Source organism: Marmota monax, unplaced genomic scaffold (genome assembly GCF_021218885.2).
Source record: "Marmota monax isolate L192 unplaced genomic scaffold, Marmota_monax_Labrador192_F-V1.1 WCK01_AAM20220418_F8-fsc00088, whole genome shotgun sequence".
Taxonomy (NCBI): Eukaryota; Metazoa; Chordata; class Mammalia; order Rodentia; family Sciuridae; genus Marmota; species Marmota monax.
In genome coordinates this window covers 3,436,591-3,457,511 of record NW_026694492.1, presented here as the reverse complement: position 1 = coordinate 3,457,511, position 20,921 = coordinate 3,436,591, and the positions used below count along the sequence as shown (strand labels likewise).

Below are 20,921 nucleotides of genomic sequence, written 5' to 3'. Positions count from 1 at the left end.
GTACTTTGAATCCTTCGAGGCCAGTTTCAACAACTAGAGATGTTTAATCTATCACAATTAGTCACACTATTGTGTAGATCTTTACTCATTATTCCAGAAAGAGGTCTCCTTCCTACACAGCACTGAGCCAGGTAAATATGCCTTTAAAGATCTGGAAAGGACCTCATGGATTTAAAGGTCCAATTCTGTAAATAAAAGAATGGTGGACTAGAAAGAGTGATTCACTTAAAGGTATTTAAAAGAAAAAAAATACAGGCATGGAGATTCAACTACTGGTTTTGCAAAAATTATTGTTCTGAAAGATAATATTTAGCAGAGTATGGTGGTGCACACCTGAAATCTCAGTGACTCCTGGGAGCTGGGACAAGAGGATCCTTAGTTCAAGGCCAGTCTCTGCAACTTAGTGAGTCACTGTCTCAAAATAAAAAGGGTTGGGAATAGGGCTCAGTGATAAAATGCCCCTCAGTTTAATCCCCACTACCAAAAACCAAACAACAAGAACAACATTTAACAGAAAGAAAAAGGTGCTTTTATGGTAAAAATCCAATATTATTTTTAAGATAAATGTTTTATATAAAATTTAAAAATACTTCCAATTCTAATATGTATAATTTTTCTATAAAGTTTTTCACTTGAGTTTCCCTTCTAGTTTTAAGCAAAATAAAAATATATACAGTCAGGGGGTAGAAAAGATGGTGGAATGAGATGAACATCATTATCCTAGGTACATGTATGACTGCACATGTGGAGCGACTCTACATCATGTATAACCATGTGTTGTGCTCCATTTGTGTACAGTGAATTGAAATGCTCTGCTATCATAAATAACTAATTAGAATAAAAAATAAAAATTAGGGGCTGGGGTTGTGGCTCAGTGGCAGAGCACCATGTGTAAGGGACTGGGTTTGATCCTCAGCACCACATATAATTAAAAAAAATAAAGGTATATCAACAACTAAAAAATATTTTAAAATTTAAAAAAAAATAAATCAATTAAAAATTTTTTTTAAATGTATACAAATATAATAGCTTAGTAAACTTCAAGAATGTAAAGGGAGAAGAAGAAATTCAGACCAGTATGTTTATTGAGTATCTAGTGTATGCCAGATATATACAAGCTACTTTGACTTCTATTGACTTCACTAATGCCACTATAAATTAGAGACCTTTAATTTCCATCCTATGGATTAATTAAAATGTAATAATTAAATACCTTTTTAATTTCTAGTTAATAATGGAATGGAAAAATGATCACAGAATAAAGTAATCTAAATCTAAAATAAAGTAATCTAAATAGTATTTTCACAATACTATTCCATTCTCATTTTAAACTAAAAGTGGAAATAAAAATATTACTAAAATTATACTGATTAAAAATTTTAAAATAATATTTTAAATTAAGAGTTAATTATAGAGATTAACCACTTAGAAAAAGGTTATTTAATTATAAAGCATCCCATATTTATAAAATAGAGGTTTGCTTCTTTGGGACTGTGTTCTAGTCACTTGAAAATGTGACTGACTTCTGCCTCTGCTACCACACTATTAACTTTTAACAAATGTAAAATTAGTAGCAAATCCTTTCTTTTTTTAATATTTATTTATTTATTTTAGTTGTAGATGGATACAATGCCTTTATTTTATTTATTCATTCATTTTTATGTGGTGCTAAGAATTGAACCAGGGGCCTCGCACGTGCTAGGCAAGTGCTCTACCACTGAGCCACAACCCCTACCCCCAAATCAGTAGCAAATTCTAATGTTGCTATCAGAATTCAATTTAATTTCAAAACTAAGAAAATTTAAATACTTATAATAGTGTGCAAAACAAAGCTTGTACCATATGTAAAAACTGACCACAAAACGATCTGATTTCTAATTTCTGGAAATCTACTTCATATTTAGGAGCTAATCCATCATATTCCTGAATGCTATTAGAAAATGCATCCATACTTCCAAAGCAGAGAAGTTCCATAGTTTCTTCTCTAATCCAATATATTTCTACATAGATCACAATATATTTAAAGCCAGCAACCATTATATGATAGGCACCATTAACAACTAAATCATCTAAGCAATATCAGCCAAAAGAATCTAACACAAACTTAGATTTTTCATTTATCCACACAAGTCCAGTAAGAGTATACTTACAGTATACACAACAGTGTACTCACAGAACTGCGCTTGCCAGAACATGACGTTGTTGACAATGAGGATGTTAAATAATAATCCATGGGCCCTTTCTTAGTGGTATTTAGTGCTTTAAGGTTGCAGAGGCACACACTTAAAAGGGTAAGGTGAAAGGGCATTTTCACATTCACCATATTTCGAAAAAGTTTCATAAGTATATCCACCATTGGTGTCATCACATCATAATTTCCTGAAAAAGAATGTTTAAGACAGTATCTAAATAGTTTATATCATAATTAATTAATACTAAGAGATTACTGTAACTTATATTGCTTAGATTAAAAAATAAAAATCCTAATTGGCATTTTGACATTATATAATTATCACTTATTCCCTTTGAATTTAAGGGACTCTTTTTTTTTTTTTTTTTTTTTTTTTTTGGTGGTGGTACTGAGGATTGAACCCAGGGCTACCACTGAGCTACATCCCCAACTCTTTTTCTTTTAATTCTGAGAGAACGTCAGACAACAAAATTGCAATCCTCCTGCCTCAGCCTCCCTGGTGGCAGGGAGTACAGGTTTGGGGAAAAATTACTATTTTTATCTATCTATTTAAAAACATTTTCTAGTGAGAATTCCTGATAGAATTAAAGCATATAATTGCATGCCACACTGCACAAAGACCCACTCTCCTTTTGGGGAGCATATTTCTAATTCAAAAGTTTATTTTTAAAAGTCCAATGTTGGGCTGGGGTTGTGGCTCAGTGATAGAGTGCTTGCCTCACACGCGTGAGGCACTGAGTTCAATCCTCAGCACCACATACAAATAAATAAAATAAAAATATTGTGTCCATCTATAGCTAAAAAAATATTTTTAAAAAAAGTTCAATGTCAATTAAATTCTTAGAAAATAAGTCCATACCTGCCCCTAACTTCTGAATTACATGGGATGGAATAGGGCACTGACGACTCTCGCGACAACAGTACTTCTCTGATGAATACCTACGGATTACTAATCTTATTGTATGGGGTTTCCTTCCATCTCGGGATACTCTAAAATGGAAATAAAGAATTAGAAAAAGTACTGAATAATACTTCATTTATTGAAAGGTATAATACTGAGTAACTATCAAATTATACATTCAGTAGGTAAATAGTAAACAATAAATCTTCCAGAACACCCAAATAAATATCTCAGTTTATGCACTAAGACTATGAAATTGAAAATGACAGACTCATAGGCCTTACTCAGAATTGAGTGCTGTCAGAAATAGGACAGAAATACTATATAATCATAACAAGCTGTTTTATAATCCAAATCTAAAGCAGAATATTAACACCTGCAGGAAATCTGACACAAGCAAATAACTGGAAAATTAAAAGAGGAAAAAAAAATGTTTATAAAAAACAAGATTACTTCTGTTAAAGTAAAGGGCTTTCTGCAAATAGACCCAAGAGAGCCAGTAAGATCGCCATAATATGATGAAATTTTAAAGCAATAATTTGAAAGATCAGTTACATATTATATTTAGGAAGATTAATCATGTGCAAAGGGTCTTGGTTTTGGTGTTAAAACAAAAATTTTATTGGTAAGGAAAATTCACTTAAAAAGTAAAAATTTAATTATTGAGAACAGATGTCACTCAAAGATAACATTTTCCTTTTTATCTGCATAGCAATATACAAAGATAATGAAATCACAAACATGAAATGCAAATATTACACCTTGTTAAACATGCTCAAAATAACAATTCTAAAGTGAAAAAATTAGTTTTGTAGCAAATAACTTTTTTCTTTCTCTTACTGCTTTTCAGAAAAGTTTTTGATGGATGCATAACTAGGATAATAAAATGTCATAAGTGATGTTACTCCTTAAATATCTTTTAGTTAAATTTGTTCTTTTAAGTAATTGCACAATTCAAAGAGTGTGATATGCTAATTAGAGGAAGGTTAAATACTATTTTATTTTAAGCTAGTGCCTAGAGGATGAATTAAAGATTATATGATTTTTACATTTCTTTCATATCTGTAGAATTAATCATCATATACTCCAAAAGGAAAAAAAATAAGTAACTACTCATACATACACACACATAGTTATATTTTTTTTACCAGTCACTTAAATGCTATTGTAACTCCGTCATTGAACTAAGGAGCCCTGGTGTAGAATATGAGAACTGTCAAGAAGAGACATGGGTAGATGCTTAACATCTGCTATCTCACAGGTTTAGAGCACCTGGTCTCACATTTGGGTTAATGCTTCAAATAAGAGAACCTGTAAAACTTAACACTTTTGGGGATTTCTCTATGTGTAGAACTGTTTGCAATGGGCAGGCATTTCAGAATAGTCTTACACCTAGCTGAAGCTGAGCAGATAACCCAATTTCACTAGCACACTTCCCCCAAAGCCTGAGTCATACTGCTGGAGCTGGGTCACAGAGGCAGCCTCGATTGCATGCAGCAAACAATGAACTATATAGTTCTGCTGCACACATAAGCGGCACACTGCACATGACAGCAAAGTTGTAGGAAATATCACTTCATCAGTTTTCTGAAACTTAGAATCATCCCAGAACTGTTTACTGTTTACAGTTAGCCCTCCTAGAATCATTACAGAAGCATGCCTACTCTAAACTGTTAGATCTCTGACACCCAATTTAGAAATTTCTAACAACAAAAAGAATCAAGAAGTGAAAGAAAAAGAGATTAATAATCTTCTATGAAGTAAAGAGAAATACATCAAGAAATACGTGATGCCTACTAAGGAGCAACAGAAAACTAAATTTCCTTGCTCAGTTTGTTATGCTGTTTGTATATTCATAATCCCAGTAAACATATTATGTCAACTTGCAGATCAGAATCCCTGAACACACTTGCAGTCACTCATACATGGCCCCATAAGTATTCCTTCCTTTAACTCCATTTTCTTTTACATAGTCTGAGACAAAGAAAATACAAGGCTTCTCCTGCTTGGTCCATTATTATTGTTCTAATAACTTCCTGTGTTCAATAATCACGATCTATTCCTATGTGAGAAGTTTTAGAATTGTGAAAGAATTATTATTCCTCTCTGCATTTTTCCTTTTGTGGAAAAGCAAGTAATACTAAATTAAAAGCAAATGCTCAAAATTGCCATTAGGAAAAATTAAAACTTATTCCTTTTCACCTAAGGACTAGAATAGGTCTAGGAATATTAAGAGATATCCACAAAACCCCTTTTAGTAATAATATATAGCTTAAGAATCCACAGAATAACTGTTGTAACTGTGTTGTAACTGTGTATTAAGACTAAAGGAAGAAGATGTATTAAATTGGTTAACAGCACATAATAATGTCTTTGCAATAGTTTATAATACACAGAGATCAGTGGGAAAAAATCTATTAGGTCTAAACATTGAAAGAAAAAGAGATTAATACTATTCTGTGAAGTAAAGAGAAATACATGTATTAAGTTAACCTGTAACATCCAAGACACATCAAGAATTTTTTGCATGTATGTACTGCATAAAAATTATGTAGAATGTTTTGGCAAAATGGATTAATAATACCTGTTCAAAAGGTTAGCAAGTAGTTCTTCAATCTTTTTTTTAGCTTCGACTTCTGATGAACATTTTTTAAATGAATCTTCTTCACTAAAGGACTACCAAAGAAGCGTAAGTGAGCATTAATGTAAACTCAAATAAATATACCCAATTATCAATGAATATGTCAAATATATATTTAATACATTCTTTACTAACTTTACCTCTTGTGCTTAATTTGAATCATTTAGTACACTGTTACATTAACTCATCTTATTTGCAAGTAATTTGTACTCCACTAGAAAATATACTGAAAGTCAAGAAAACGACAAAGTTCTAGTACCAATTCCAAGTTTTACTTTATGACTAATGTGAGTCTCTTAATGCCCTAGGACTAGAATCTGAGTTTATACTTGAATAAATTATTTAGCCTATCTAAAATACAGCATCCTCATCTTAACAAAAAAGGAGAAAGAAAGGAAGGAACGAAGGGAGGGAGGAAAACAAACAATAGTACTGCCCACCTCCAAGGTTTGTTATGAAGATTAAATGGACTAATCAACATAAAGCACTTAGTAAAGTACTCTTTACATAGGCAGAAAAAGCCAATCAATTTTAACAGGGCGATGACATCTTTTTCCACTTATTAAATCACTGGACTATTCTGAAAATAAGATTTTTAAAGAATTAAAATATTTTGCCTTATGACCTATTAACAATAAGCTGTATTCAATCAAAGTAGCTAAGCTGAGATTATCAAGCATTAATGCTCTCAGGGTGTGGTGGTGCCTGCTATAATTCCAATTACTAAGGAGGCTGAGGCACGAGGATCACAAATTTGATGCCAGCCTGGGCAACTCAGCATAGTGGTTTGGATCTGGAATGTTCCCCCAAAAGTTCATGTGCTAGTCAATGCAAAAATGTTTAGAGATGAAAAGATTAAATTATGAGAGCTATAACCCCAAAAGGGGATAAATCCATTTGGTGGATTAATGATTTGAATTAATAATAGGCAGGTGGATCTTGCTGAAGGAAGACATCATTGGGGCTATGCCCTTGGGGACTATGTCTTGTCCCTGGTTCTTCCCCTCTCCTTCCCAGCTGCCATGAGTTGAGCAGCTCTCCTCAGCCACACCCTTCCACCACAGTGTTTTGCCTCACCACAGGCCCAGAGCAAAAGGCCAACTGAGACCCCTGAAACTGTGAGCCCAAAGTGAACTTTTCCTGCTCTAAGCAGTCCTTGTCCATCATTCTGCTGCAGCAACAAAAAGCTGAGTAACTTAGCAAGACCTGTCTCAAAAGAAAAGTTTAAAAAAGGGAGCTGGAGGTGTAGCTCTCTGTCAGAGAGCTTGCGTAGCATGCGCATGGCTTTGGTTCACTCCTCACTACCACAAAAAATGAACAAATAATGAATACATTAATGTTCAAGTTTCAACTTAAGAATATTTATTAATCTAATATAATAAAGCAGCAGCCTTCTCTTAGGAAAGGGAACATGAAAAGCAAACTACAATATTCTGAATATGCAAAACTGGAAATTTTTATCCAGATGTGACAACTAGTACAGTAAACATAAATAGTACACTACATATAACTAGAACATTAAATATAAATATCATTGCCACATACCTGAGGTGGTCCTGAAGGTGTCACAGGAGAGTTATCCTCTCCAAAACTGAGCTTCTGAATACGCTGAGCAACTGAAATTCCTAATTCCTTTTCTAATATTTTAGATGAAAAGGTTTGGAGATCATGCACACTATTGATTCCCAGTGCTTCAAGGCGTTTGGCAGTTTTATAGCCAATACCTAAACAAAAACAAATGCATATGGTGCTACAACAGCTTTCTTCCTTAAAATAAAGATAATTAAAATCTTAAAAATACATCAACCATATCTTAAGTTCCATAATTAATACTTTGCTAAGATCAAACTCAATTGCAAAGTAGATTATTATTCTTTCCTTCAGGGTCCCTGAGTAATATGTAGCTCCTTGAAGCACTCATAACATGTACTATTTGCAGTCAATACACTCTTTTGATAAAATGAAAATTTTACCACCTGTTCTGCAACACTGTGGAATAACTCAGGAATAATGTTTATTATTACTGTAAAAAGAAGAACCAAAATTGATTAATATATGCTTATGGGCTAACCTGATTTCTGTGCACAACATTACACTCATCCATAAATCACATATCTAGCAATATTTATCACCCAGAACACAACTAAGTGTGAAAAAATATAAAAACTAACAAAACCCCTACCACAAAGTTTTTGCACTAAAACTTATATTTTCTTCATCAGAGAAATAGGTCATTTAAAGTTCGTTCTTTCATTTTTAAAAAATATATTTATTCTTAAGTTTGAGGTGGACACAATATCTTTATTTTACATTTATGTAGTGTTGAGGATTGAACCCAGTACCTTGTGCATGCTAGGCGAGCACTCTAACACTGAGCCACAACCCCAACCCCTCTTACTGTCATTTAAAAAATAATAATTCTACAGTTATCTGGTTTCCTTGCAAAGTTAAAGCAATAAATCAGTGAAGACAGGCATGTAAGGGGAATTATTAAAATGTAGTGACAGGTATTTTTGCAGAAAAAAAAAAAAGGAGGCTTGGCAATTGGCAATGAGGGAAAAAGTAGAAAGCCTGTAAAAACAGATGCAATAATTCAAAAGGTAAAGTAAGAAAGAATGTCCTGCTTCAGTATATAGTCAGTTTATTATGATCTGACATTGTTCTTCAGAACACAGATCCAAAATCTCAAATTATAATTATACTACTTGCTAAGGAAGGCAAGGCATTATACAATTTATTTTGGAATCATACGGGCATAAGTTAAAAATGGGAAGCTATAACACTAAACAGTTAAGTTTCCGTTGTCTTAGAAATTCACTTCCACAGAAGTCTTTTATTACATCCTATTCCCCAACAAAGCAAAAGAAAAAAGTTCAACATATTATTGATGGTCTATAAAAATGCAGGTTATCTGATTTTCAAAGATACAAATTTGCCCTATGAACTGAATAGATCAGTGAATTTCTCGAGGAAATCCATTCCCTGATCTTTAGAATGAAGTATTTGTTTTAGAAGTTTGGAAGGTCCATTGTAGCCATACTATTTTATATATAAAAACTAAAGAGAATTAATAAATGTTAAACTCCCTTCTAGATGCAATGTACAGTACAAAAATATGAACCCAGGACTGCAAATCAAGGACTTTATGTTTCCAGGTTATCACTTGCATGATAAGAAACATAAAAGTACTTTTGTGTATTTCCTCATACAGATTTGCTCCATAAAACACTATAGTTTTTTCTCCAACAGCTAATTACCTCTAGAAATTGTTATTTACATCTATAATTTTTTATGATTAAAGAAATACAATAAAACATAATACATATTCTTCAATTATATTTGTCTTACCAGGCATTTTCTTTATATGGTTCAAACTATAAATGAGATCTTGACAACTTTCAGGTAACAAGACTGTTTGTTGATTTGGTTTAAAAACACCAGAAACTAATTTTGCCAATAGTTTATTACAAGCCACTCCAGCGCATCCAGTGAGCCCCAACTGATTATACATGGCTTCCCGCATTTCTGCTGCAATCTGAGATCCAATTAGTAGTCTGATGTGCATGATGTCATGCAGGTTTATAGCTAAAAAAAAAAAAAAAAAAAAGATACTGTTAAAAGTCACAAAAAAAAAAACATTTTCTGTTTTCTTTTTTAAAAAAGGATTTTTAAAAGATGCAGGGTTTAATTTATATCCAAACCCTCCTACCACTACTACTACCACCCTGCCATCCATTTGACTTATTTCTTTAGTTCTTCATAGGAACATTGTAAACAAATAATACAAGTGAATTCCAAGGGTCTGTGACATGAGTATACTGGGAGTACTTAATGATTTAACAGATTATAATATGAAAACTGATATCTTAAAAATTTTCTAGGGATATTAATAAAACTTAAATCCACACTCACCTATAAATATGCATAAGTTGTCATAAGAATGCTACCATTACAGCTTTAAAGATCTAAATCCACACTTTACATATTAGCTATATGTGATGCCAAAAATAATTTCTGGCCTATACATAGTTTAAGAGGTCTTTTATGAAAAAGGTAGGGAAATTACATAGAAACAAACTTTCTTAGGTGTAAAAATTTATATCGGACCATCCTTATCTCCAAGACTCAGCCTAGAAGGATTCAGGGATGAAGTGTCATAGTATCTACAATTTATTTCCAAATGGCTCATCAATCTATCAACTTTTCCACAAAGAGAGCAAAATAAAAAAAAAAATGGCAAATGAAAACTGGTTTATCTATAAGAGTGTAATTAAAAGGTATTTATTATATTATTCCATCAACTTTTCTGTAAGTTTGAAAACTTTTTAATAAAAGCTTATGTTGAAGAGGAAGAACTAATAAATGATTAGACATTTTCTATCTAAGATATAAAGTCTAGCTCTCTGTCCATGATATGTTCTAACTAATAAAGTCTGAATTTGCTTCAAAAATTATATAGAAGTTATGTCTGGAATCATCTTGCTAGTACTTAGCCCTTATTAAAAACAAAACCAAACACAACAAAAACAGCATAGGTACAAAAGACACACAACAAGCTTCTAGAAATTCATCTCTACCCCTTTTCTTCTGTGGAGAGCTATACTAGAGAAGGATAACCAGGCCTCACAACAGGTGGGGTTCGAGAAACACAAGTTAAGAACTATAACCAAAAGGATCAGGCAACTCTTACACAAAAGAAAAGCAGCTTGTCTTCTATTTGGTATAATATAAAAGTTACCAGCAGAGTCACAAAATGTATGAAAGCCTAATTAAATATTCACCAGCGCCTACTAAAGCTATTTTCAAATGCAAATGGAAATACCACCAGTGATTCAGGACTTACTATGTGAAGGAAGGAGACAGTTGGTAATAATTATTAGAGCTAATTAAATAGGAGCTTGAAGAAGATACAAGCACATGGCAGATGATGGGGAACAGACATGATAGGGGACAAACAGTTGTGAGGGATGGGAATATGAGGTTAAGGAAAAATTCCATATACTGGGCCCACTATGCTGACCCCCATAAGCTTCCCTTTAAAAAGCAATTTACCTGCAGCCCTGCCTGTTTTAAGTAAATAGGCTATATTACATCCATCAGCAAACAACTGGTTGTCTGCAAGAGACATGCAGGCCTGAAATGCTGAACACATTTATTCTGAAGGGGCAGGGGAGCAGATTGTGAACCACACACAGACCAGATCCCAGAAATCAGGGAGATAAAGATAGTTCTACCTAACCAGAAAATCTGTTAGAACAGTTTCCAATTAGAACTGGTCAGCATGAGCCAAAGTGACCTAGAATTATCATGCTCTGTGGGGACTTGAAAGTCTGATGGCATCCTCTGCTGTCAGTCAAAAGTCAAAAGGAAGACCTGAACAGGACTCTAAGGACACTTTAGACCTGGGACACCCCCCACCCAGCCCCACACTCCAATAAAACTAGAAGGTATGAGGGACATGCCATCTTCTCCTCTCTATGGAAACCAACTCTCTTTCTGGAGAGTGTTTCCTTTTCTATTTTCCTACCCTTTTAATAAACTCATACCCGCTACTCTGAATGACATGTCTGAAATCCTTCTGGCATGATTTTAAGAACCAGTGAGAAAAGACCTCCATGGCTGCCTTAGCTCCACAGTAGACCCTTGCCCTATAACAGCTGACAGGCCAGTGACAGGTAGGCCTGGAAAAGATTCCATGGGTGGTAGTCTGAAAAGTCAGAAGAGCACCATGAGAGTCTTATAGCCCCAGAGGAACAGAAGGGAAGTTCAGCCTACCTCAAAATTTTGCTTAGAGATAGTTTCAGGAGAATCAAAAATTATTCTAAAAAACAGTAACAAGTTGACTGCTATAACTTAAGGGTGACCTAAAGAGGGACTCTTAAAAATGTGAACAGATATACTATGTCAAAGAGATGAAAACTGCACAGATCTACATGTCATCAAAATCTTATTTTCTACATATTTGATATGGAATAGCAATATCTGATTTTAGATATCTTAGATTACTGACCAAAAAAGTCATAAATCTAACAGAATGTCACAATAAACTCAATGAACATTAAAAAATGTATAGACTTAGGCTGGGGCTGGGGCTCAGTGGTAGTGCACTTGCCTGGCATATGTGAGACACTGGGTTTAATTTTTAGCACCAAATAAATAAATAAATGATAAAGATTAAAAAAAAAGTATAACTTTTAGTTAGTAAGTGGAAGGAATAACACTCACGCTGATTATTATACACATGACCTGACACAGTCAATGCAGAAAGTTCATCACTTTGAAGTTGCTGGAGTTTCTTTTCAACTATTTCTGTTAGATCCACAAAATTTTCATCAAATCCAAGTCTCTCAACAACTGGACTAAATTCTTCCAACAATTCTAAATCAAAATAATATTGGTGCAGAGGTGTAATTAAAGTTACAACTAGAAAAGATTTAATGCTTAAAAATATACCAAATACATAATTAAAGGTTTTATATATATTCACAATTCCATAATATCTTTAATGAAAAGTCTCAGTTAACTGTTATCTTTGTTTTTCTGTACCATATTTTGAGTAGAGGCAATATTTCCCAACAAAACAAGTCTAAAAATGACATTCTCAGAGCAGTTCCTCATAGAAATACATTTTTAGCTCAATCTTCTATATGTAAACTTTCTATATCTGTAGTACATTAAATGCCAATGATTATAGTTAATTATAATCTTGAAGCACTATGTGAAAGAATAAATTATAAACTGCTTAGGAAAGTAAAAACAAGTAATAATATATTTTACCTATGTATATTCTCCACAACAGTTTAGGCAAAGCAAAATTTAAAACTTCCACTTATTAGACAGCCGTGGTGGCACATGCTTGTAATCCCAACAGCTTGGGAGGCTGAGGCAGGAGGATTGAGAGTTCAAAGCTAGCCTCAGCAAAAAGATAGATGCTAAGCAACTCAGTGAGACCGTGTATCTTAAATAAAATACAAAATAGGGCTGGGGATGTGGTTAAATAGTTGAGTGCCCCTGAGTTCAATCCCTGGTACCAAACAAAACAAAACAAAAAAATTTTTTTTTGACTTATTACTGAGTCAAACAGAAAAGTCACTTAACAATATATAACAGTATTTTGATTGGCCATTCCCAAACATATGCCTTAAGCGTAAAATGGCAGATATGGACCACAACTTGCAGCTATTCACATGTGCAGCATCTGCAAACTACCTAGTCCATAAGTCAAATTTTACTAAATTGAATTTAACATGTAGAATAAATTCAAAAGGACTGTCAATTCTCATATGCAAGAATTAATAATAACTTTAAAATCATTTAGAAGAACTATTTTCTTCCCCCCTGAATCACCTTCTATTGAGACCTGTTGGATGTCAGAAAACAGTAGATCTTCAATATTCAGAGGACTGGTTCCAGAACCACTCCCAAGGAAACCAAAATCTGAAGATGCTCAAGACCCATATATAAAACGGCACGATATTTGCATATATCCTATACATATTCTCCTGTAAGTTTCAAATCATCTATACTTACAGTATCTTATATAATGTAAATAGTCTTATGCTGTATTGTTTAGGGAATAATGACATGATAAAAAAGTCTGTTATGATTTCAGTACTGAAGCCTTTTTTTTTTTTTTCAAATCCACAGGTTCAATCTACAGATGCAGAACCCATGGAGAGCCAACTGTATGGCTCTGAGCATACAAAAACGCATATATTCTTAAGGTGCCATAATCTGAAGACTCAGAATAAAAGGACTAAATAATTCCTCACTGATCACTTTTTTACAAAAATACTAAGTTATTTTATTTTACTAATACTAACATAGATATTTAAAGGGAAAACAATAAAGGTAATAACGTGGGGCTTGGGTATAGCTCAGTGGTAAAGCCCTTATCTACCATGTACAAGGCCCTGGGTTCAAACCCCAGCACAGAAAAATGAAAAACAATGTGACTTGTGAACACCAAATATAACTCCAGCCTACACAGAGAAAGCTATTATCTCCTTTGAGGAGAGACTGACAGTGTGTCTGATTATATAAGATTGTTTTGTACTTCGTTCATCAATTTCTGTAATTTTTTTTCAAAAGTATCTACCTGACATCCAAAAGTCATGTAGGAAATAAAACCTTTTATCAAAAGAATGTAGAAAAAAAGAATCAAAGTTTTAAGCAGAAAAATAAGTCAAATACAGAGTAATGCACAAAGCTGGTCAACCACTAAATATTTTTTAACACATTGTTCTATCACTGGGTCACAGGGACAAATCATTTAACTATCCCATTCCTGAAAATTAATCTCTTTTCTATCAATTATGAACCAGGCTAAAATAAATCTTTTTCTATACATGTTATTTATGTACTTATAATTTTATTTCTATTTGATGAATACTCAGCAATGATATCACTGGTTTGAAGAATATTAATCTTTAGTTTCTCATGTGTGTGTGTGCGTGTGTGTGTTAAGGATTAAATGCAGGGCCTTGCACATGCTAGGCAAACTATCATCTCCACCCTTTATCTTTAATAAATGTTTCTTGATTGCTTTTTTAAAAAGCTACAATACTTTATATTTCTACTTTTTGTCACATTTTTTGACAAGTATCACCAACATAAAATAATGTCTTACTAATTCAAGTTTCCTTAGCCAGTAATAAATTTGAGCTTTTTTCCCATATAATTGTTAGATACTGAATTTGCTCTTCTTTGTCAACTGCTTACTCACATTCTTTGTTCACTTTTATTGTTTCTTTTTCTTAAGTTGTAGGAGCTCTCTATATATTATAGATATTAACCCTTTACATATAAAAACTGCTACAATTAACAAAAGAAAAACGAGCAAAAACAATTGAAAAGACAGTATAAGCTAGTCACAGTGGGGCATATCTATAATCCCACCAACTCAGAAGGCTGAGGCAGGAGGATCACCAGTCTCAGCAATTTAACAAGATCCTGTCTAAAAATTTTAAAAGGGATGGGGATACAGCTCAGTGGTAGAGTGTCCTGGGTTAATGATGATGATGATAATAATAAAAACACAAAGTTGATTCTTACACATTTTTAAAAATATGTATTTGTAATATAACAATGTACAAGCATTTTCCTTTTATTTTCCTCTAATTCACTAGAACACTAAGATTCACACTCAAGCCTCAGCATAAGGGAGTTCAGTAGCTACAGTGTAATATGTAGTGTATGTGTATGTGTGTGTGTGTGTGTGTGTACACAAAAAGACTAATATAGCCATTATTTTTGCTAATATTTCTTAAGAAATCAGTTTTTAATTATGCTAACCAAAAATTACAAACACTTCTTTGAATTATCATCAGTACATTAGAAAACAATGTATTTCTTCATAATTCATGTAAGCTTAAAATTTAAAATTTACAGTATGTCTTTACAGTATATCTTCTGATTTTATCACTTATAAACTTTATATTTCCTGTTATTTATATAAACACTAGTCACAACAGAATTCAAATTACTTACCAACATTATTCATAATATAGAAAGCCACTCTTTTATATAATTTTTAAAGTGGAAAAGACCCATAATAAAAAGCTATTAGGAAAAAGGAATCTGGTTTATGGCACTTTATTAAGATTTATAAAATTATTTAAGTGAATAGGCATCCTACATAAAAATTAATACTAAAAATAGATTGCCTATACTTTGTACCTGTAACCTTATAAGACATCTCCCTATAACGGGTCAAGTCTTCTCCATTAACCAATACAAGTTGTGGACATTTTTCTTTTGCATCTCTGACATTCATAAGTTTTGTAACTCCAAGTTTCCTGGCTTCATAGTTGCAAGTAACCACCAAATATTTCTGCTGAACACCTATAAAAAATAAAAATTCTGTAAGAAAAATCAAGCAGGATTATACAAACATTTTAAAACATAATTTACTACTTCCATGTTATAATTGTCTGAGCTATAAGAATAGCATGTGCTTTTGTTAAGGATAAAAAGGTGTCTCAGTTTTAAAAAGTAGATTCTGTTCATTAAAATTCTACAAAGAATCAGGTTTTTGAGCTATCTCCTACTTATGAAAAGTATTTTCCCATATCATACTTTTAAGCTTTGGATATTTGTCTATTTGGGGAAAAAGTTATTATTAAACAGAAAAACAATACATAAAAGTAGTATAAATCACCTGTTAGAATTCGGACCGATTATTTATACAAAAGCTAGATGTGTATATTCCTCAAATTTAGCAAAAATTACCATAAATCAATAAATATAGTCTAAAAATTCTCAGTGATAAGACAGAAATCAAATCCTTCTTAAAATGTTTTCAGACAGTACAAAATCTGCTTGGTTTATACTGCCATATCTATAGCTCCAGGTATGTTGACCAAAAAATAAGCCAGCTGAAAATAATTGAGTACAATTAAATACTGGTTGCTACTAGAAAAACTCATTTGTCTGCCAATGAACAAAAGAATGTTCTGTTACAATTGGCAAGCTACAGCAACTGTTAGGGGTATCTCCCCAGTAATTATCCTAGTACTGAACTTTTCTTTATAGTTATCTGCTGATGATTCAGTAGGGCATTATGAGCTCCCTATCAAAATGAATACAATATGATCATCTACAGACTGAATAAAAATTCTAGTTTATTGGTGACTTAGATTGCTAAAATTGTTTTTCTCTTTTTAAACAAGTTGACTACTTCATGCCACTATAATAATGTTTATCAAAAATATGTAAAATGCATCTCCAGTACACACACAAAAAAGTAAAACGCAAACATATAGAAGAAAAACAATAGTTATATCCATTTCCATTACACATCTGTTTTTAAATTTGGGGTATTATAAAGAAGACAAAAAACATTATTTGCACATAAAGTTTTCTTATATATCAGATTATACCCCAAAATAAATGTCAAATAAAACATTCATCAGTGAACTAATATGAAAAAATCAGACTAGTAAATTCCTTAACTAAAAAGTCTTTTTTAAAAAAAAAAAAAACTTTTTTTATTTGAGACAGGATCTTGCTAAGTATCTTATGGCCTCGATAAATTGCTGAGGCTGGCTTTGAACTTGGAATCCTCCTGCCTCAGCCTCCCAAGTCGCTGGGATTACAGGCACGCATGACCATATCTGGTCTTTTAATGCAGAATACACTATATGAACTCCACATGGTATGTCACAACAATATTTGTTTAGAATAAAAAAAAATCACTGGGGCTGGGGTTGTGGTTCAGCAGTAGAGCGCTCGCCTAGATCGGACCAGGTCCTGGGTTCAATCCTCAGCCCCACATAAAAATTTAATTAAAGATATTATATCCAACTATAACTAAAAAGTAAATATTAAAAAAAAAAAAAACATTACTTTTGTTTTCTCCAGGAAACTTTCAGCAGTCACAACTTTTATTTCATGTCCATAATTTGTACATCTTAATCACACAATACTTTTTATTAAGCATAATCTACACAGCATTTTGTTATAATACTACTAATTAGACATGCCTTTAGAAGAAATCATTTAGGTCCTCTGACCCTAAAAACTTAAAGACATTCTAGGAAAGTTTAAAGATCCTGGCCTCTCTGCCTAGCACAGTAGCAGGCCTGTAATCCCAGCTACTCAGGAGCCCAAGGAAGGAGGATCCAAATTCCACTCTAGGCAATGTAGCTAAATAGTGAAGTCTCTCCCAGGGTCAGTGGGTTCAATTTCCAGTGTCACACACACTAAAACACACAAAAATGCCAGCTTCACTTTGGCATACCAAAAACTAGCTACTCCTTTGTTCTTTAGTAAAATCAATAAAACGAGATTTGTATTTATTAAGCCAATCTAGGCACAAGAAGATAGCAGCCAAGAGAACCAAAATAATTTTCTAAGTTTATAAAATATCCTTCCTGCACACATGAAGGAAAAAAATCTCTGCTCTCCCAATTTAAGGTACAATAAAAATGTTAATAAAACATGCCAGAATATCAGTAAGCTAATCCTCAATGCAAAATTTCTCCTTGCCTTTAATTTTAAAAGATGCTTGTTATTATGAAATGCTTGCTCTATCTAAATATTTAAGGTTCTGCTTAAAATTCAACTGTTTGTTAGACATTAATATTCAACTCATACATTTAATTTGCAAAAGAGGAAGATGAAAACTTCCATTAAAAATGTAACAAAAATAACAAGATTGTTTTTGAGCTCCAAGACCTATAAAGTTTGAAATACTGAGTAAAAGCAATCTGACAGACATGGTGGTGCACACCTATAATTCCAGTTACTTGGGAAGCTGACATAAGAGGATCACAAGGTTAAGAACAGCCTGGACAATTTAGCCAGACTCTGTCTCAAAATAAAAAATTAAAAAGGCTAGGGACGTAGCTCAGCAGTAAAGCGCCACAGGGTTTGATTCCCAGTATTGCAAAAAAGAAAAATAAGAAATCTGCCTAGAGAACTAAATTATAACATAGAATATTAACATACAAGACCAAAACTTTATGCTGCTTTCTGTTAATTTGTTCAGTTATGCTAGTCTCAGATTCACCATTTCTTATATAAGGTTTATGAGGTTTACACTTGGTAGAAAAGCAAAGGTAACTGTAAGAATGGCTTCCAGGTAGGCATGGTGGCACACACCTATAATCCCAGCAACTCCAGAAGCTGAGGCAGGAGGATTCCAAGTTCCAGGCCAGTTTTAGCAACTTAGCAACTTAGGGAGACCCTGTCTCAAATTTAAAAATTTGAAAAAAAAAAAAGGACTGGGATATACTTCAGTGATGAAGCACCCTTGGGTTCAATACCTAGTATGGAGGACAAAAAAGGCTTCCAAAAAAAAATCTTTCTTAATAAATCAGAATACAGTGACATAAAGAGTAGCCCATTTTATCATTATACAACAAAAATACTATCAATATGAATAATTACCTAAAGGTTTGTCCTTTAATTCTGGGTTTGAGATCATTTCTACTTGCGCATAAAAGCAATCCAGATCCACATGTATTATGACTCTGGATGAAGAATTTTGTGTTGGCACCACTTGATCATGAACTGCTGCACAATATGCAAAAAAGAAATACATATATTCAGGCTGTAAATCATTTTTGAGCAACTGACACTTTCTAAAAACATTTTATCTGGGAAAGAATCCACAGAGTAGTTTTAAGTTATTTTCTTGGATTTATTATTTGTCAAAGCAGCTACAAATCACATGAAACTCTACAGCAGGGTCTTCAGTCCTATTTACTGAATTAGCATATCTTTGTGCACTACATTTTTCTCAGTATAGTAATTTGAGAGGGAAAAATCTGATCAATGAATGATGCAAAAGGCAATGCTATCACTTAGAAGTATAGAGTAACTAAACCAGAAAAGGCAGAAAAGCTGAAACAATGTTAATTGTCCACCAACTTAAAGATGATTCCAAGTGACCTGTCCCTAAAATTCAAAAAAGAAAGAAATTTTGAAATACAAAATAACAATCTAGGAGCTGGAGTTGTAGCTCAGTGGTAGAGCATGGGTGAGGCACTGCCTTTGATCTTCAGCACCACATTAAAAAAATAACTAAATAAAGTTATTGTGTCCATCCTACAACTAAAAATATTTTTTTAAAAAAATAATAACAATCTGTGGGTTCCAGTGAACTCTATTTAGCTTTCACAGGATAGCTAGATTGCCTGTTTGAATGCTAAAACCCCACTGCCTAGAACTGCACCTTGGGTAAACAGATTACCAATAAATATTCACAAAGTTGAAACAATGATTATTTTCTAGATTTTAAAAACTAGGGGCTGAACCAGGAGCTGTGGTGCATATCAATAATCCCAGCAACTGAGAAGGTTGTGGCAGGAGGATTGCCAAATTCAAAATAAAACAGATGGGGAGGGGTACAGCCCGGTGGTAGAGTATTCCTGGATTATACCTCCAGACTTCAATCAATCAATCAATGTAATGTGGTATTATACTGTGGGTCCTGGAACAGAAAAAGAGTATCAGTGGGAAAACTGGCAAAATATGAATATAGTGTGACCTTCAGTGAGGAGTATATCAATTTTAATAAATGCATCATGGTCATGTGAGATATTAACATTTGGGAAAATCTCTCACACTTTTCTGTAAATCTACTCTCCTGCCCTCAGCCAAAAACAAAAACAGGGGATGAGAACCAGGGCCTTTGCCTTCAGACCCTGGAGTCCTGAGCTCCAAGATAGAGGCGAGAGCCTGGAGGTGGGTCCCCAGAGAACAGACCACAGCTGACTGGCCAGGTTCGGAGCCATTCCTTCCTACCTGGGCTGAGCCCAGAACTCGACCTCTGCTAAGCAGGCGAACTGTGGGCAGCTGCTCCAACGTGACACCTCCAGGGAACCTCTGCAGTTTTCACCAGGCTGGCCGTGCGACTCCGGCCCGGCCCCCCGACTCCAGGGGTGGACAGAAGGTACAGATGCACCCTGGACGCGCACGTGTAGGCCCCAGGCGCCCTCCCCTACTCCTACTGGGGGAAGCCATCCCTCTCGAGGTTCTGACCTCGAAACACGAGGCAAAGAAAGACAGTATTCTAGGTGGGGAAGACGAACGGGACCAAGCGGGGCAGGGACCGTCGCGTCCCAACGGCCACCGCCCGGAGCAGCCTCCGCCCGCCCCGCCCCAACCTTCTCATTTACACCCGGCGGGGCCACCGGGCTGCTCAGGCCCCGACGCACCCTGCGAAGAGCCAGCCGCCCCCGCGTCCGCCAGCTCCATGGCCGGGGCCAGTCCTCTTCCTCGCCGCCGCCACTTTCCTCCTCGGGCTCCGCCCCCAACTTCTCCGGGCCGCTGGGCCAACCGCAGCGCAGCTTCCGGCTTCCGCCCGGTCGCCAAGGAAACCGCGGGCCGACTGCGGCCAGCCGCTGGGGTCCTAGCGCCGGCTGGGTGGTGGCCGACCAGCGTGCTGCCCGGAGTGAGCGCTGCCCACGTGCTGGACTTTGCCGCAGCCCAGTCAAGGCCGGAAGTGAGGGCGTGACATTCCGAAAGGCTCTTTTTTTTTTTTTCCCCTTGAGGACTTTGGTGTTAGACATACTGCACAAATTTTAGTTTTTTATCTTTGCTCTGTTCACCTGATCACTTGTTCACAAAATGGCCAGTCCCTGAGCCTGAGGGATTAGTGATGATGGGGAAGAGGAAAGGATGTCAATTATAGTAAAAACAAGGGGGTTATGTAAGTTTAGCAAGTATTGTAAGTTACATTG

The 20,921-nt window shown here is 34.6% G+C and overlaps 1 protein-coding gene across 7 annotated transcripts in view; it reads right to left on the bottom strand.

Moving 5' to 3' along the window:
• The window catches only part of Poli (DNA polymerase iota), a 59,406-nt gene extending 38,853 nt beyond the window's left edge, over positions 1 to 20,553 (bottom strand). For 4 of the 7 annotated variants that reach the window (XR_009224504.1, XM_058571335.1, XM_058571336.1 and 1 more), the window contains exons 1-9: positions 20,397 to 20,553; positions 18,625 to 18,750; positions 15,412 to 15,576; positions 11,959 to 12,111; positions 9,082 to 9,318; positions 7,279 to 7,457; positions 5,677 to 5,768; positions 3,051 to 3,181; positions 2,174 to 2,379 (exon numbers count right to left, since the gene is read on the bottom strand). Coding sequence is in view for 6 of the 7 variants with exons in the window: in XM_058571335.1 (XP_058427318.1) it covers positions 2,174 to 2,379; positions 3,051 to 3,181; positions 5,677 to 5,768; positions 7,279 to 7,457; positions 9,082 to 9,318; positions 11,959 to 12,111; positions 15,412 to 15,576; positions 18,625 to 18,750; positions 20,397 to 20,436 (1,329 nt within the window). In the remaining variant the exon portion in view is untranslated. Of the gene's footprint in view, positions 1 to 2,173; positions 2,380 to 3,050; positions 3,182 to 5,676; positions 5,769 to 7,278; positions 7,458 to 9,081; positions 9,319 to 11,958; positions 12,112 to 15,411; positions 15,577 to 18,624; positions 18,751 to 19,983; positions 20,327 to 20,396 lie in introns of those variants that run through there. The other 3 variants (XM_046419494.2, XM_046419495.2, XM_058571337.1) reach the window with 3 other exon arrangements.
• Positions 20,554 to 20,921: the final 368 nt, after the last annotated feature.